Source organism: Eublepharis macularius, chromosome 5 (assembly GCF_028583425.1).
Source record: "Eublepharis macularius isolate TG4126 chromosome 5, MPM_Emac_v1.0, whole genome shotgun sequence".
Taxonomy (NCBI): domain Eukaryota; kingdom Metazoa; phylum Chordata; class Lepidosauria; order Squamata; family Eublepharidae; genus Eublepharis; species Eublepharis macularius.
In genome coordinates, this window is record NC_072794.1 from 99,803,708 (window position 1) to 99,822,723 (window position 19,016).

Here is a 19,016-nt window from a genome sequence, read left to right on the forward strand (position 1 = left end):
CATTTCTGTATAGGAATCTGAGGTACTTTCTGTGTTCAGGGTGTATAGCAATATGAAGGTATGCATATTTAAGATCTATCACAGTGAACGAGGAACCTGATTCTAGGAACTGTATTACACTTGATAGCGTTAACATTCAAAATTTCTTAACTTTAATGAACACATTTAAACAATGGAAATCTAAAATGGGTTGAACCCCACTATCCTTTTTGTCCACAAGGAAATATTTTGAATAGAATCCCAGGGGAAATTCCTCCTGGGGTACTCTCTGAATAGCTCCCTAAGCAAGCAATTCAATAATGGCTAGATGAAGTTCCTGAGAAGGAGCTGATGTAATGTTCCTTTGAAAGGACAATGGAGGGGACTCTAAAAAACAAAACCAATAACCTTGTCTAACAATTACAAGGATCCAGGAGTTGCTGATAATCATGCCCCACTGAGACTCAAAAGGGGCTAGTCTGTCCAGAAAAGAACTGGCATGTACTGGCTGCAGTACAGCCAGTCAGACGAGGGATTTTTGTCCCTGTGAAAGTTTCTGAGACTGAGGTTGATGGTACTTGGATCTTGGCTTAGTAGACCGTCTCCCTCTCGTACGATCATAGGAAGGATAACTCCTCTGGGGTTGGTATGATTGGTAAGTATACCTCGCAGAATGCTGTAGGGTTGACGGCTCTGCAAGCAATACTTAGGAGGCTGCTGTTGTTGTTGGGTAGGAGTTATAACTCCAAGGGAGTGGGCTATCTCATCATTCTTTTTCATTTGAAGGAGAGAGTCATTAGTCTTTTACTCTAATGGAAAATTCTCAATCATAATCCATTTGTCCTTTGGTTAAACAATGGAGTGCAGCCATGCATGCCAATTAAAACAATGGTGGAGGCCATGGATCTGGAAGAGCAATCAGCTGCATGTTTCCCAGTTGTCATCTGTTATTTGGTCAATCTTGGGGCCTTGCCCTGCAGAACCCACACAAGAGGGTAAATTTTGGGCATAAGTAGACAGTCATTCCTATAGGAACAGATTGTCGGAATCCATGTGTTATGAGCCAGGGCTAGTGAGGACTAGTGGCTCTGGGGAAGCCTGTATGAAAGTGACTGCAGGGCCTACATTTCCCAGGTTCCCTTTGGCCCTTGTGATTGTGTAAGAGGAGATTCTGAGGGAAAATTGCACTAACAGGAAAGTAGGGAGAAGGTGCCTGAGAGAAGGGATAAAAGGCTTCACCACAGTGGGAGGATGTTCATTCCTAGGGAGCAGAGCTGAGGAGAGGCTGCTGCAGAGTGATCCCTCATCCAGAAGGGGTAAGACAGTTGGAAGTCAGTCACCAGGAGACAGTTAAGAACAGTCTAGGGTGTGTTTGTTTATTCACCAACCTTTACTAATCTTTTTATTTTACAAAGTTTGAACACCAGTTATTAATAAACCTTTTAAATAAAGTTTTTTATTATTCTGCCCAAGTCCTCATGCCTCATTCGGTCACATAATAAATTAAACCTACTGGGAAAGAGTAAACAGAATGGTTCGGTTGGGTGCTCTGGGTCCTTCAGAGGAAACCTGTACCAGAGTGGTGGCAGCCTATAGAGAGCTTCCCTGGGCCTCAGCCAGCAGCCATGACAGCCTGAAAGTTTGAAATTTGAAAGTTAAGGGCTGCAGAGGAATAAACTTTCTTGCCTACCAGTATACATCTTTCCCTATGTACAGGGGAAGAGTGAGAGCCATAGCAGTATTTAGATTGGATTTCTTCGGTTCCCAATGATGAGGGGCACAGATGATTGAAAAGAAAGGTGCAGTCTTGTTGCTTCAATTTATACTAGTTCTAGATTTTATAAGAAGTAGCAGGTATGGACGTTGGTTTCTCCCAGATGCCATGGGTAATATTCAGAAGGTCTTCCACTGCAGGGAAGGCCATGGATTCTGGTGACTCTATATAAAGAGCCTGGAGAACTTTGCTCAACATCTGTTCAGAAAAGAGGTGGAAATTGTTGTTGGGGAATGATGAGGTGGCCTCCCTAACTGAGACCTCAGGAGAGGGATCTGATGCTAGCTCTGATGTAATGTCAGAGTAGGAGGCAACCTGTTCCTCAGAGTCTGATAGAGTCAGTGATCGAGGCCGGAACCAGTGAGATAGAAAAACAGTGTTGCACTTACCTGTAACTGTCTAGGTCTTCCGTGCAGGCACACATGAGACTGTGCACACGCAGGCCTGCCGAATTCGGAGATTTTTAAAGCTCAAAACCACTAGGGGGCATCCTCGCCTCTCAGCGCGCCTGCTTTTCCCACCAAAAATGGCCTCCAGAGGCGGGATGCCCCCGACATACCCTCAGTGACCACTGAAGGACTACAGCCTTAACAGTGGGAAACAAATTACTCAAACCTTTTAGAAACATTTTGGATGGGTAATGAGAAAAAACAGTCTTTCCATCTATTGGAGGATGGAAGGCAGAAATAGCCACCAAATAAACCTTCACAGAAGAATTAGACAAACCCCCCTGTTTGAGTTCCCAAAGGAAATCCAGGACTTCTGAAAGGGAGGAAATTAGGGGATCTAACCCTCTCCCCTGGCACCACATGCTAAATTTATTCAATTTAAGGGTGTACGACTGGCGGGTAGACAACCGCCTTGTGTTTTGTAACACGTGAGTCATGCCCTCAGAGAAGGTGTGTCCTGTAGGATCAGCCAGGCCATCAGTTTGAGTTTGTCTACTCTGTGGTGAAACACTCTGTTCCACGACAACAGATCCAGTGCTGTCGGGAAGTGGAACAGACGAGACTGCAATCTCATGAGAGTGTGGAACCACGGCTGCCGTGGCCAGTATGGGCTTATCAGGATGGCAGACGTCCCATCTGCCTGTATTTTGCTGATTACCTTGGCCAGAAGTGGAAATGGGGGAAACATGTAAAACAGGTGATCGGACCACCTGAGTTGAAACATTTCCCCAAGTGACTTGCAGCCTACGCCGCCTCTGGAACAATAGTGGGAAGTCTTGTGATTGTCTTCAGAAGCGAACAAGTCCATGTCTGGAAAACCCCACTCAGTAAAAACACGGTGGAGATAGGTGTCTCGCAGGGACCACTCGTGGTTGTCCCCTTCCAACCTGCTCAAATGATCCGCTATCGTGTAGTCTACGTCTGGGATATGTACGGCTTGTAGCCACACTGAATTGTCCGTGGCCCAGTCCCAGAGTTTCATCGCCTCCTTGCACAGAGTCACCGTTGCTGTGCCCCCCTGTTTGTTTATGTAAAACATAGTTGTCATATTATCTATAAGTATCAGGACACTCTTGTTCCTTACGGTATCTGCAAATGAGATTAACGCATATAACACTGCCCTTAACTCCAGCAGGTTTATGTGCTCCTGATGTTCAGATTCATCCCATACCCCATGAGCATAAGATCCAGCACAGTGAGCTCCCCAACGAAGGGTGGACACATCTGTAGTAACAGAGACATCCAGCTGTCTGCAGCCAAATCGTACCCCTTCAAATAGGTTGGAATCATTCATCCACCAACCTAAAGAATTCAGAACTCGTAAACATATTTAGAAAAGAAGTGGGACGTAAAGGGGGAATTATGGCAATTTGAAAATTATTAGAATGGATTTGTTATTAGAAGAGATAGAGTCTTTACCATATGAAGTGAAGTATTAGCTAATTGTTAGCCCAAATGTAAGTGGACTTAGAGTTAATAGATATTGTTAGAATTACTAAAGTAGATATTTTATCCAACTGCTAGTTAGTTTAAATTTAAATATATGTGGAGCTAATATAAAGTAATAGATAATAGATTTTAAGTTTATAACAATATTTTTGAAGTTAATAGATAGGGCTTAGTTGAATAAAAGAGTAAGTAAACATGAGATAAGGAGTTACAGAAAAAGGGGACAGATTGGGAATAGATTAGGCTATAGGGTTGGAAAGCTGTTGGAAGTCTTGGAAAAGGGGGGAGGGAAAGGGTGGGGGAAAGGATAATGAGATGCTATTTGAAAGTTGTATATTAATATTCTCACCTAATAAAAATTTTCTAAAAAAAAAAGAATTCAGAACTCGTCAGGGCATGTTAAACCTCTTGAACTGAGAGTCCCTCTCAGGACAGGTAACAGAGCTAAACCAAAGCTGTAAGGGGCGCATGTGTAGTCTTGCTAGGGGCACCACAGCAGTGGTAGAGGCCATACATCCCAACAAAGTTTGAATGAGCTGGGCAGACTGGAATCTACCCCTCTTGAATCTTTTGATCAACGCTTTTAATTTCAAGGCTTTCTCAGAAAGTAAGAAGCCTGCATCTTGCATGCCATCAATAATGGTCCCAATAAACTGGATAACTCTGGAAGGATCAAGCTGAGACTTTTTTGGTTAACAAACAAGCCCAAGTTTAGGCAGGTGGACAACGTAATGGAGACCTGTCTAGCTACATCATCAGCTGACTGGCCAACAATCAGCCAGTCCTCTAAATAGGGAAAGATACAACACCCCTGGACTCTCAGAAAGGCTATCACTACTGCCACACACTTAGTAAAAACTCGTGGGGCAGTGGACAATCCAAAGGGAAGAACCCTATATTAGAAATTCCGATCCCCATAGGTGAAGCATAAGAACTTCTTGTGTTCTGGGAAAATCGAAATGTGAAAATAAGCATCCTTCAGGTCTACAACCGCAAACCAGGACTGTGACGGCAGTAGTGTCAGTACCACCTGCAAGGTCACCATTTTAAACTAACAAATACGAATTAACATTCACTTTACGGAGATCCAGAATAGGTTGGAGACCCCCATCCTTTTTCTCCACTACAAACAGATTGTAATAGAAATCCAAAAAAGAGGATTGATTTGTAACCTCTTTCATGGCTCCCTTTTCTAGAAGGGCTGACAACGCAGTCAATACCTCTGGTTGGGCCCCTTTGTCAGTAAAAACAGGGAGTCGTAAGTAAGGTAACTGCAGAAACAACTTTATAACCAATTTCAACAATTTTTAAAACCCAAACATCAGAGCTGACATTGCATCATGCAGTGTAAAATGAACTCAGTCTGACCCCAAACATAGGATCAGGTCGCTGTAATTGTCAGAATTGTTTGTGGGAGTGGGTCTGTTCCTTAGGATGCTGTTGGTGAGCTCCGTTGGCCCTTATTATTCTGTTTCCTCCTAGGAAAAGATGACTGAGGGCTTTGGTACAACTGTTGGGTAGGATAGGCGTACCCTTGGTAAGGGTGAAAACGGTGCTGACAACCCCATGAAAAAGACCTGTACTGGTATCTGCCAGACGAATGATGCTGCTGATGTAGGGGAAAGACACCGTATGAGTGGGCAGTGAGTCTGTCCTTACGTTTCTTTGACAGATAGTCATCCGTCTTTTCTGAAAAGAGGGTAGGTCCCTCAAAGGGGAGGTCCTCAACTTTAGTTTTGGTCTCCACTGGCAATGCTGTGGATCTCAGCCAGGCGAATCTCCGCAGGACAACTGCAGAGAGAAGGGACCTGCCGAAGTATCAGCCATATTTCTGCTGGTATTAATTTGATGGTGGGACAAATGGACCGCCTCCTCCTGCACAACCTTGAGGAAGATTTTCTGGTCACCAGGGAGCTTGGGTACAAAGGTGGCCACTTTATTCCAAAGTAGCAACTGATAAGCTGCCATCATGGCTGCATAGTTGGCTATTTTAATACTGAGCGCAGTCGAGGTATACATCTTTCGCCCTATAGCATCTATCCTCCTGCTTTCTCTGTCCGAGGGTACAGAAAGAGACCCTTGCTTAGGCTTGGCTTGCATCTCCTCAGTGATGAGTGACCAAGGCGGAGGATGCAAAGATAGGAAGGAACAAGGATTGTCCTTGGTTCTGTAAAGATTTTCGACCTTCCTACCGGTGGCAGGAGTGGAGGCCAGTTTCAGGATCAAGCCATTAAGGAGATCCACAAAGTCCTCGATGATCAGAAAGGCTACCGTAGGAGGAGATCCTGAATAGATGTGCTGCAGAATTTTGTCTTTCAACTTTGGTTCTGTAGACGCCATATCCACTTCCAGAGCCTTAGCCATGCGCTGCAGCAACTCTGTATACACGCGGAAATCATCCATTGGTGAAGCATCCTCTGCAGGGCCAATGACACCCTCTGGAGAGTCAGATGGTGGTGAATCAGAAGGCCTATGCAATAAGGTGCTTCCTTCAAGGCCCATCTTCAAACCATGTGGGGTTTGCCTAGAGCCAGAGTGGGAGTACACTCTTACCGAAGATGATCAGGAGCAGTCTCTAACTAGCTGTTCAGAATAACAGGAGCCCTCTCTGCGGTGATGGCACAGAGCTGCTTCCTCACCGGCTCAGTAACTCCTCGAGTAAGGGCTACCCTCCCTATAAGAGTAAGCACTCCCCCGATGTCTCGAATGTGTCAGGTTCAGAATGCTTCCCTATATGTTGTAACCAAAGAGACTCCATTTTAATTCTTTTAGTGTTCTGAGTGCTTTCTTTACAGGTGCCAAGATGTTCCCTAGCAGCTATCTCTCAGAAGAGGAATGTTTTGGCTACAGCTTTTCCAGCCCTGGGAAACTTTCACTTTCTCAGCTTCAAAGGGACAGATCTGACAGAATGCTCCCTGTGTTCTCTGGGGGAATGCGATGACCAAGAGCCTTGACATGGCGATCTGGATCGCCCTGATGGAGTAGGGGACTTCTCTACCCAAATCACATCTTCCTCCAGCCAACTCTTAGAACAGGGGGTACAACCCTGATGTTTCTTGCTACGAGACTCGGATCCGACGTTCCCCGACAGTTCAACAGATGGCTGAGAGGAGATCACACTCTCAAGAATCACTTTCTCGCACTTCGAAGAGTGATGTCTCTTCTTCTTCTTCTGTTTCACAGATGGTTCTGAGATGGCTGTTGGATCCGAAGGTGTCGGAACCAAGGAAGACTCACTCCATTGGCTCTGTCAGAAGGCATTCTACTCCGAGGAGTTTTGGAGCCTGAAGCCTTTGAGGTGGAAGCATCACATCAAGCCCGAGGTGAGTGTTCTGAAATCACAGCCAGCGCCGAAGGCGTTCCGTCGTGAGGGGTCCTCAGTTACAAGGGCGTTGGATCTGAGGTAGGCATTGCTGGCACTGAAGAACTGCGGGCCATTAGGTTGGTCGGAACCGATGGCGGGTGCGATTCTGTATGGGCTGGGGATGTATGCGAACACGGCATTTTAGCACCAGAGGACCCAGGACCAGGTCAGGTATCCAATGAGGTAGGAGTCTTTGTTCCGGTTGTTGGGTTGGTAGTAGCCACGGCCCGTTGCCATAATGAGGCCTGCAATCTCCCCATCCGCTCTGCTCTAGCCTTTAGGGTGAAGGAACGGAAGTGCTTACAAGCCTATGTGTTGTGGGTCTCCCCCAAGGCAGTTAGAGTGACCATCTGATTTGGTCATTTTCCTATCACAGGAGACGCACCTCTTAAACAGGGCCTTTTCCAACATCTTCAACAATATTGAGCTAACGACGAGCAAGAACTTTCAGTATCAGTGGCAAAAGAGGAACTGAGGGTATGTCGGGGGTGTCCCGCCTCTTCAGGCCGTTTTTGGTGGGAAAAGTGGCCACCAGGTGCACTGAGAGGCGAGGATGCCCCCTAGTGGTTTTGAGCTATAAAAATCTCCGAATTCTGCAGGCCTATGCGTGCGCAGTCCCATATGGGACTGCACAGGAAGACTGTAGATGAACTGATGGTTCCATTGGAACCAACAGTGCCAGAACCGAAGGACTTGGAGCTGGGGCCAGGAGAAGTACAGACTGTAACCAGGCAAGAAATTCCTGCCAATTTGGGATCTGCTGGGTAGGCTGAAACAAGTGGCTACAGTAGTTACAGGAGAAGCTGCAGCAGTTGGAACTGGAGATAGAGCCCATGTTTGAGCCAAGAGCTGAATAGGTTATTGCGTGGGTCCTGACTATGGCAATGTAATTCCTCTGTTGTGTTCACCTTGTCTTCCTGATGTAAGGCTGCAGTAGATGGAGGTGAAGGCCACAAGGGAGCGATAATAACTTCCTCAACAATAAGCAAAGGCATCAAGGATGCAAAGTGATGGTGCCTACAGTGTGAGCAAGTAAAGGCAGGGATGTTTAGGTGTTTGGTCTTTGTTTTTGACTTCCTTGTAGGCAGTTCCAAAGTAGAGCACTTGGAACAGGATGGTTTTGGCAAGCGATGCTTTAATGATCCCTCCTTGCAACTTGGGCGTTATCTAGGTGTCCATTGGAGTGGCAGGAACTGGAGAGCAATGTTCAGTTGGATCCTGCATTCAAGCCTTCTAAAACAGGGAAGGTTGCTCAGATCCGGGGCTGAGTTCATGTTCAGCAGATGACTTTGCTGCTGGCCTATCGGAACCTGATAAGACCATCACCCACATTGCCATTTTGAGGCGGGAAGCTTGGTCACTCCTGGCCTTCAGGGTAAATCTCTTGCAATGCCAGGAAGTGGACATTATGAGATTCCACTAGGCAGAAAATGCAATGCTCAAGCTCATCTGTATGAGGTATTTTGGTATCACACGTGGAGCATTTTTTAAATAGTACCTTATGAGACATATTCATCTGTCTCATTTCCTTCATCATATTCATCTCCTTTCTTTATTGCTTGTTATATGGAAGATATATATATTGTTATACAGAAGATCAGAAGACTTCTGAAACATGGAAGATACGGAAAAGAGCGGAGAAGAAGGATCAAAGAGAAGAACCTCTCTCAATGGTGGTGAAAGAGGAACTTAGGGATAAGGGGGCACATCACTCTGCAATGCTCCATTTAGGTGGGAAAACACCCATGCATGTGTGTTGAGCAGATAGAGAACCTCATACACTTTTAGAGATAGAGAATCTCTCTCCATGGCTGGCCTGCAGCTGTGCAGTCCCAATGTGGGATTGCATAGAAGACCGACGACGAACTTATGGCATCCAGTATTCATACTGAAAAAGCTGTGGCACCTAAGTCATCACTGATACAAGTGATTTCTCTTTGTCTTGCAAAGAAGGTACAGTTTGTCTCAGATCATTCCAAATTATCTCAGGGGTTCAGATGAAGACCATTCATCACTATATAAAAGACACAATGTGTGCAATTAGCTTCCTCTCTAAATGAAATGAGCTATCCTCTAGTCTGCAAACAGAAAAACACCTGCTATTCCCATGTGCCAGGATAGCACATAAACACAGCTACAAGTAGTTTCTCTCAAATGGTATGATACAGAATTATACATGTATTGCTATCACTCAATGCATACAGCGTGATGACCAGCTCTGACCAGATGTTTTATACATTCTCCGGTACATAACAATTTGTCGGAGCTCTCTTTTTGTGGTGTTTAATTTTAAAGCTTAGAATATCCTATCTTCTGATAACCCTGCTATCTAGCATTAAGAAGTTATACAGCTATGTGAATCAACCACTAGATGGGACCACTGGTCTGATCCTGCAGGGCTCTTCTTATGTTCCTAGTCCCTGCCCAGAGGACTTACCATCTACATTAAACAGGAAGGAAGAGGGGTCACGGATTATCACCAAATTTTGTTTTCAATCTGCAGCACACAAAAAAGAAAAGATGGTTTTGAGGTTAAGCTCCCCCACACACTTACCCCTCTGCCCATCAGTCCATTGTTGAAAGGAAGGCCAATAAAGCTGAAAGCTGCTTCCTGGATGAAATATGGATTCAGGATGCGGATCTCATGAGGCTCTCTTGGAACACGGGTTGCCACAGACTTCCAAAAGCCATCAGAGGCACTCTGTAGAAATGAAAAAGCACATCACAAACTGTTAGTAAAAACAAGTGCTCCAATCCAATCTCCCCTTTGCACCCTTCAGTTCTGCAATAAGGAATGCAATCCTATCCTTCAACAAAGAATTATGCCATGGTAAGTAAACAAAGATTTTCTATTCCTTGATTCAATCATCAACCAAAAGAGAGACTGCAACCAAGAAATCAGGAGACTGAAACTTGTAAGGGCAGCCATGAAGGAACTAGAAAAGATCCTTAAGGATAAGGCAATGTCCCTGGCGACCAAGATCAAGGTAATTCATATTACGGTACTCCTCATTACTAATTATGGATGTGAAAGTTGGACAATGAAGAAACCTGACAGGAAGAAAATTGATTCATTTGAAATGTGGTGTTGGAAGAATGTTTTACGGATACCATGGACTGCCAAAAAGGCAAATAAGTGAGTTCTAGATCAAATCAAGCCTGAATTCTCTCTAGAAGCTAAAATGACTAAACTGAGACTATTGTACTTTAATAGCATCATGAGAAAACAGGACTCACTGGAAAAGACAATAATGGTTGGAAAAGTTGAAGTGAGCAGGAAAAGAAGACCCAACATGAAATGAATTGACTCAATAATGGAAGCCCTCAGTTTGCAAGACCTGAGCAAGTCTGTTAATGATACGATGTTTTGGAGTTCATTAATGCATAGCTTGCTATGTTGGAAGTAAATTTTTTTTTCCAACTTACAATTTTATTTTATTTTTCAAAATACTTTTATAATACAAACAAACTTTTAACTTCAACTTTTAAACATTAAACAATATATAATAAATAATCATGGTAGACAATCATAGTAAACATTTTGGTATCACATTTCACAAAATTATTAATATGTCAGTTGGTAACTTCAACAGGATATTAATGTTTTATAGTAGTCCACATTAGGAATTAATAGGTTCATTGGTTCATTATCATTAAGGAATTCAAGAACAGGTAACCATTGATGGAAAAAGTTATTATATCTTGCCATTTCTAACTGTGTTATATTGTTTGCTAGCTTTTCCATTGTAAAATACTCCCATAGACAGCTGTACTGTTGTGAATAATGGTGGGTTGTTAGATTTCCAGTTAGAAGCAATAACAGACTTGGCTATAGACAACAGTATTAAGATAAGATTTTCCCCAAACTTTGGTACTGATGGGTTCTTCCAACAATTTAATAGCACTATTTCTATTGTCATTGGTACCTCATAATAACCCGTAATATGTTTTATAGCCTTTGTTGTTTTCAAAATTTTTTGTATATGCTTACAATCCTACCAACAGTGCATATAATTTCCTATTTCCCCACACTTATTCCAGCATTAAGTGAATATATGTAATTTATATGGTGTAATTTAAGAGGAAACATATACCTGTGGGTTAAAATCTTTGTTGTTTGCAACTTGATTTTTAAGGACTTTAGACTTGAAGCTATACGACTGCCAGATTTCTTTCCACGTTTCCTTAGAGGTGTTAATCTTGAACTCTTTGCCAGATTTTCTGGTATGATAGAAGTTAATTTTTTTTGTTTGAGTTCTATTAAGAGCTGATATAATTTGGGAATTAACCCTTTTTGACTCCTGCGTTCGCTTGTTATTAATCTTTCAAATGTTGTGATGAGCAGTTTTATACTGTCTTTAATTTGGCTGTCTTCTGTTAAGTGCTCAATTTGTAGGTATTCAAACCAAGGTATTGTAGATTGGGAATCTTTTTCTATTTGTCTTTTTTCTAAAATTCTGCCTTTATAAATTATATCAATTAGTTTTATTTTATTGTTTTTTCCCACCATTTAAATGAGTGCTTATTCTCTGTCCGTTTGAACCAGGTCTTGCCCACGAAGGGCGAGACCTGGGAGACTGGGGGAACTAGTGTAGTTCTATCAGCATCCCAAACTTTCAGGTTGCTACTGAGGAACTGATTTTCTCCTATGGAGTTTGGCCTTTCAAGTTCTTTATTCCATATACTTTCATATAGGCTCTTGTTTTCTATATAAGTTTGTTCTCTGTCTTTCCAGTCTAATTCTATAGAAATATTCATTATTGTCAGAACATTTTTTAAATTTAATAATATAATTTAAGATCTGGAACATCCATGCCTCCCAAATGGGATGGCCTTTTAAGGGTTTCAAAAGAAATTCTTCACTTTTTATTGTTCCATATAAATTTTGTTATTAGATCTTGCCAATCTTTGAAATTTTGAAGCCCCTAAACAAAAATAAAAATTTCGGGAACACTTGAGATTTGATAATATTCTTTCTATTAATGTCAGATTAACTGTATTCCAATTTTTAATTATTGAGGATAGTGTTTGGTTCAACTCTGCATAATTACTTTTCATTAGGTCATCAAGGTTGAGAGGGACATTGATTCCCAGATATTTCCAATTGTTGTGTACCCACTTAATTAAACTCTTAATTAAATTGTCTTGGTCTACTGACAAATTTATAGGGAATAATTCATTTTTATTCTGGTTGACTGGCAGCCCAATCCTAAGAAGGGCACGGAAAGTGAACAGGAACCGAACTAAGGCTTGCGAGGGCGCATCTAGCCCGTACGCCCGTGTAAGTGGCCTTCCGCCCGCGCTGGGACGTGGCGCTGGCCCGCCGGCGGGCCAGCACCGGTGCAAGCCACAGGCGCCCGGGCGGCGGCGCAGAAGTGGCGTAGAGCCCTACGCCGACGCAGGGGGGGGGCGGGGAGCAAGGCGGGGTCAGAGTTAGTCCGCTCCCTAAGCTCCTCCAGAAGCGGGAACGCCCACAGCGGCGCAAAAAAGCTACGCCACGGAAAAAGAAGGTGTAGCCCATAGGCGTCCATGGAACGGCGAAAAATCAGCCCCCTCTCTGAGCGCCTCGCCCCGCCCCTATGGCCCGAAGGAGCATAGGATGAGAACTATCCCGGGGACCAATCAGCGTGCGCGCCCGGCGTGGACGAGCCCCCCTCTCTGCACCCAATCACCTGCGACCGCGCCCTACAAAACATCCGGCCAGCGCCGCCCAAACCCCCAGGTAAGTGAGCACTCGGCCGGAGGCTCTGCCCGTCTGCTGAGTGGCATTGCCCCTTTGAAAACCGAAACGGGCTGAGGGCATTCACATTGGCAGGCGCAGAATGCACTCCGGGGACTTTGCGAAAAACTGGGGGAACTTCGCATAAAGGGGAAGAGGTGCAAATGTCTGCCTAACTCTCTTTCTACCGTGATAGAAAGAATGACTCCACAGCTAACTGATGCATGCTAGTTGCTTCTAACTAAGCACAAACAAACTAACCCTTCCGTGGCAGAAGGGAATGACACTTTGCAAATTAACCGCATGCTCTCCCGTTTCCTTGCAGGTGCCCTGACTCTGGCGCTCCCACCTGGTGATGACCGACGGAGCGCTGACAGGTAAGGAGGAGGTGGGGGGGCATTCTGCAGATTAGTGCAAACCGCCCATTCACCTGAACCCACCCGCTCACTTGCCGCTTTGGGTGAGGCCCAGCAGGGGTGGGGGGCAACCATGGCCGCCCCTGGCTGCCTCAGAGGCAGGCGCCTCGAAAATCACATGTGGCCAGGTGTTTGTTGTGACCAGCTCATTCTCTCCCTTAGAGGTAAAGGCTTGCCAAGGCCGAGTGCATCCTCACCAGACCGTCATGCATCAGCTGCTGCCCTCGACCATGTGCAACCCCCCCCCCGGATGGCGGAGTGTGGGGCTTGCCTTGCCAGTGGAATGAGGCAAAGCCCACACGTGTCTTTTCCCCCCACAGGCACGTCCAGGGCATGGCTGCTCCCCCGTGCCCCGCCCTCCCCAAACATCTCTGACGGACGGTTGGCTGCAGCCCAGGAAGCACCGTCGCGCCGCGGCCTGCATCCCAGCCCCGCCCCTCCGAGCGGGAAGGAGGGCTGTGTGGAATGCTCCGGCTCCCTCGCCAGCCTAAACGCAAGCCCGCTCTTTCCAGTGCAATAAAACGAGATGTACAACAACTGTTTTCTGTGTCTGCGAGTCTGACTTCGTCCTCCGCCCCTCCCCCAACACTCCCGACACATCTCCCCACCTGCACATTGCCACAAATGTATCCGACACACCCCGTCTTGCCTCCCCGCCCCCTCCCTCCCTCCTCCCCCCCTCCTCCTCTGTATTTGACCAGTGTCTGTACCACCCATCTGCCGAAGAGAACTTGATTCTCAGAAGCCTGTGCCACAATAAAATTGGATAGTTGTAAAGGTGCTACGGGACCCTTTTTGAATTCGCTACCACAGGCTAACACGGCTAACCCCCCTGTATCTATGGCCAGGTAGAGGGTTGGGGCGGGGCATGTGAGCGGGGATCCCCGGTGGGGAGAGTAGCTGGCACACGATAAGCCAGGGAGAGGGTGGTGCGAGCTGCAGCTGCAAGGGGGCGGGAGATGGCAGGGCAAACGGTCCGCTCGCTGGAACCCTAGCCCCCACCAATGGAGAATCCAGGGTGGTGGCAGGTGGATGCCATATCCCGGGCAGGAGGTCTCGCGCGCCTGGGGAGGGTCGCCCCCATCGCAGCCGCAGCCCCAGCAACACAGTCCCATGAGCGGCCGCCTCCCAGAGTGGGTCCAGCCCCTCGGGCGTCTGCAGCAGCCCCATTGGTCATTCCAACACCTTCCACCCCAGGGCGTCCTGCCTCGCATCCAATCCCGTGGAGCAGTTGCCAGCCTCCCACGCCAACAGGCCATGGTTGTTGGGAGGGGTGGGGTGTGCCTCTCAAGTCCGTGCCGAAGCCCTGCTCGGGCGGCTCGTCGCCATCCTCGACCCTCCGGCCCCACCCGCTGCAGCAGCTCCACCCGCCCCAGAGGCACCCCTCCCTCGGGCCCAGTTGCGTGCGAGAGGCCGGGCCCGTGGACGGCCAAGGGGGTCCGGCCGCCGGCCTCGCCGGTGACCGCCGCTGCCGCCTTGGGGGTGGGGTGGGGTGTTTTGCTGCACAGACGGCTCTCCTACACGCCTCCCCTTCCTCACGTCTGCTGGGGGAGGTGGGATGATATAATAATAAAGGCTGATTTCTGTGCAATGGGTGTCTGTGTTCTTTGCCTTGGGATGGGGACGAGGGGGCAGGCCCGCTGTGTCTGCCTCTTGGTGGCGGCCTCAGGCCAGCCCTCCCCTTCGGCACCACTTGGGGGCTGTCCCCTGCTGCCAGAGACTGGCTGCTGCCCTGGATTCCTCATGGCAGGGCGCCTGCCAGTCCCATGCCAACCTCTCTGGACGCGGCCGCCAGGGACTTGGTGCTACATTGGGCAAACGGGGGAAAGGCTTCTCAGACTACGCCCACCCCTCTCCTTCCCGACTGCGAGCCCCGCCCGACACACGAGCCGAGGCAGTCTGCCAGCATGGGCGCGGTTTGCCTGCTGCTCTGGGGCCTGGCCGGGATCGCGTGCTGCCCATAGGCTGCGCCTTTCCTGGCCCCTCCCCCTGACGCTTGTCAGGAACAGCGCCCTTTGGCTGCGCCTGGCGGCGGCCGTGGATCAGACCCGCCCACAACACTTTCTGGTTCTCCAAAATTGCATCTCTGCGCCGCTGCGGGCGCCGCTGCGGCCACACTTTGCTGGCACAGGATCCGGCCCGGCAGCGCCGCCACACCACCAGTGCAGCCGCGTCGGCGTTGGGGCCGGCCATAGGATTGCTCTGTAAGAGACCTGAGCAAATTCCTTGGTTGTTTCTTCCAATGCTTTAAGGGAGTTTTGTGGTTCTGACCATGTCATGTGCAAACAGCGAGATTCTGAATTCCTTGTTTAATACGAGTACAGTTTCTAATGTGTTCTGCCAGGGGTTCAATTGCAATTGTGAATAATAATGGAGAAAGTGGGCACCCTTGCCTTGTGCCTCTTAATAAGTTGATTTTCCTCGACACTAGTCGATTAATTTTTATTTGGATAGTTGGAGAAGTATATAATTATTGTATTGATCTTAGAAAATTAATTCCAAACCCATTTCTTGTAATATAATTTTTAAATATTTTATTTCTACCCTGTCAAAAGCCTTTTCAATGTCAAGTGCTAATAATAATGTTGTTAGCTTAGACTTTTTGCCAAAATTTATAATATCCAATGTTTTTCAAATATTATCAGTTATTTGTCTAATGGGGATAAATCAAGCCTGATCTGTATGCATATAATTGGTGATGATTTTATTCAAGCTTGCAGTTAATATAGCTGTAAATATTTTAGTATCTTGGTTCAACAGCATGATGGGTCAGTAGGAAGTTGGGCTGGTTACATCTTTGCCTGGCTTAGATATTGCAATCATATGTGATTCTGTCCAGGAGGGAGGCATTTTCTCTTTTTCCATTATTTGATTACACACTTCTGTTAATGGTCCAACTAATAGGTGTGCATATCTATTCCCAGAGTTTTATTATTTTTTAATGTTTTAATAATATCTATAACCTTTTGTTCTCTGATTGGTTGGTTTATAAATTCCTTATGTGATTTGGTCTATTTTTTTTAATACCAACACATTTTATATATTCAAATATTTTCCCGTTTTGGATTATCCGATGAATACAAATTTTGATAAAACTAGATAAAGGTTTTCAATATCTTTTTTGAATTTGATTGAATTTGGCCTTGGGAATTTCTAATAAGATTTATTATTCACCCCAGTGACCCCTGCTCCATGCTCCGAAGATGGCAAAACACCTCCAGGATAACTAGCCAAACTGGCCTGTGGAAAATTGCTACCTGATTGCAAGGGGGCGATCAGCATTACCCGAGGCATGTAAGAAGGGCCACGAGAACTAAGCACCAATGTAACCCATTCTGCCTTCTCCCTCGTGATCTGCCTAGAAGTATGTGTAGTCCCTCTCCTCCGGGTGGTGGTGCCTCCACACATTCACAAGATCAAAATCCTCAAAAATTTTCTCCCATTTAGATTGTTTTGTTTATTGGGGGTGGTTTTAGAGTAAGTTGTTTGGTCTAGGTTTGGGTTTACAATTAAATTCAAATCTCCACCAATTAATAGCTCTCCTTGAAATAATTTTGATGTATTGTCGAAGGCTTTCACGGCCGGAGAACGATGGTTGTTGTGGGTTTTCCGGGCTGTATTGCCATGGTCTTGGCATTGTAGTTCCTGACGTTTCACCAGCAGCTGTGGCTGGCATCTTCAGAGGTGTAGCACCAAAAGACAGAGATCTCTCAGTGACACTGTGACACTGAGAGATCTCTGTCTTTTGGTGCTACACCTCTGAAGATGCCAGCCACAGCTGCTGGCGAAACGTCAGGAACTACAATGCCAAGACCACGGCAATACAGCCCGGAAAACCCACAACAACCATCAATTTTAATTTGGTTAGGGTTTCTTCTATAAATTGTTGTTGGTTATTATTGGGGCCATATAAGGAGGCTAATGTCAGGGTTTTTTTATTCTATAGTCCTTTTGAGAAATATATATCTACCTTTGAGGTCTGTTTCTATATCTATAAACTCAAATCTTAGATTTTTAGATAATAGTATAGCCATCCCTCTTGATTTTGATGAGCCACTTGCCTGGTCTTCGTGAACCCATCATTTTGAGTAAATACCTGTTTTGAAGAGGTGGGTAGGTGGGTTTCTTGAAGGATTAATATATCTGAACATTTTTTTTTGGAAAATTTTTTATTTTTTATTACCTACATTAACTAACAATACAGAGGGAAAGAAGGGGGGCAGGGGAAGGAAAGAAAAAAACAACAACAACATATAACAACACTACACTACAAATAATGTTTTCCCTTCATACTGCCATTATTAAAAAATTAAATCTTTGTAAAGATATTGATGGAGTGGTTGACCTTGCAAAATACAGATTACAATCCAAATTAAGTCTTCCTCCCCACCCTGGGCCTTGGACGCAGTTCTCTCTGAGCAACTGCAACCGCAGTGCTCGTTCTCTCCCCGCCCTTCAGACTTCAAATCCTTTTCTTCTTGCTTGGTGTCTTGCTGAAATTCTTGATTTTTGTCCTTAAAATCCCTTAGTTGATCTTCTGATGTTATCTTGTAAGCTTGATCTTTGTAACTAAACCAGATACCTTCCGGAAATAGCCATTTATACTTTATTCCACGTTCCCTCAGAAGAGCTGCGAACTTTTTATACTTAAATCTTCTTTTCCGAACTAAAAATGGGACGTCCTTCAGTATCTTAACTTTATTACCCAGAAAGTCCAGATCCGCATTGTATGAGTTGTATAGGATAGTGTCTCGGATCCTCTTAGATGAAAAATCGATGATGATCTCGCGAGGCAGCTGACGCTTCGTTGCATATTTTGAAGAAGCCCGACGGACTTCCAAAATGGCGCTTTTTACCTCTTCTTTAGTTGCCCTCGCGGGTGTCGCCAATAGTTCCGAGGCCAGACCCCATAAATCCTCATTTTCATCCTCTTTCACATTCTGGAGGTGCAAAATTGTCTGTGTTCATTCCACTTGTAGCCCGATCAGCTGGTTCTCCACCAGCTTTAACTCTTTATTCGTTGCCCTCACAAGTGACGCATTTTCCCGAGCAGACTTCTCTGCCCCCCCCCCCGCTGCTTCCTTAATGGTTTTCACTTCGCTCTCAATTAAGCCCACCCTTTGATCTGTTTCATTCAGCTTGTCAACAAAGGGCTTTATGGCTTCGATAACCGACCTCTTCACCAAGTCCTCAAGCGACTCTCCTTTCCCCTGCAGGGCAGCCGAGATTGACTTGCCCAAAGCGGGACTCTGCTTTTTCGCTGCCATTTTAGGGGGGGGGGACCGCCGACCAAATTCTGAAACTCAGCGAGGGGGAAGAATGAGCCTTCTTAGCTTTAGATCCCACCACTCCTTCGCGTGCGCTTGTAATAACAGAAGGGATTCGCTTACTTACAGGCTTCCACCTAGTTCTGCTCTTTGCCGTTTTCCATGGCCCGGCAGCACTCGAGGTACCGCGCACGTCTGCCGGCCTCCATAGGGACAAACGGGCAATTTACCCCCTGCATCGATTTCAGGGGGCTCTTCCTGCCGCGTCCCGGACCCTGCCTCCCTCACTGGGAGTCCTGGGGGCTAATCTTCGCAGATCAGCCACCCGGTCAGGCTGCTCGGGCGCTTCCGCTCGGACCTGCGGAGAGGAGCGTCCGACATGGCCAAGAAAACGAAACCGAAGCGTCATATCTGAACATTGTTTTAATACCATTGTTGTGATCCTTTTGCATATGAATTCATAGATAAAGCCTTACATGACATAAATTAATATGTTGAGCCCATTATATAAATAAACACTTTTTCCAAACCTGAACTATTCTTTACACTTATTGTGGCTGTGATACTTGTTATCACCTGTAATTTGTGTTGTCTGCTCT

The 19,016-nt window shown here is 46.0% G+C and overlaps 1 protein-coding gene across 3 annotated transcripts in view; it reads right to left on the bottom strand.

Moving 5' to 3' along the window:
* The window catches only part of ST3GAL3 (ST3 beta-galactoside alpha-2,3-sialyltransferase 3), a 459,765-nt gene that overhangs the window by 81,282 nt on the left and 359,467 nt on the right, over nt 1–19,016 (bottom strand). For all 3 annotated transcript variants that reach the window (XM_054979381.1, XM_054979379.1, XM_054979380.1), the window contains one exon: nt 9,570–9,716. In XM_054979381.1, the coding sequence (XP_054835356.1) occupies nt 9,570–9,716 (147 nt within the window). The remainder of the gene's footprint in view (nt 1–9,569; nt 9,717–19,016) is intronic.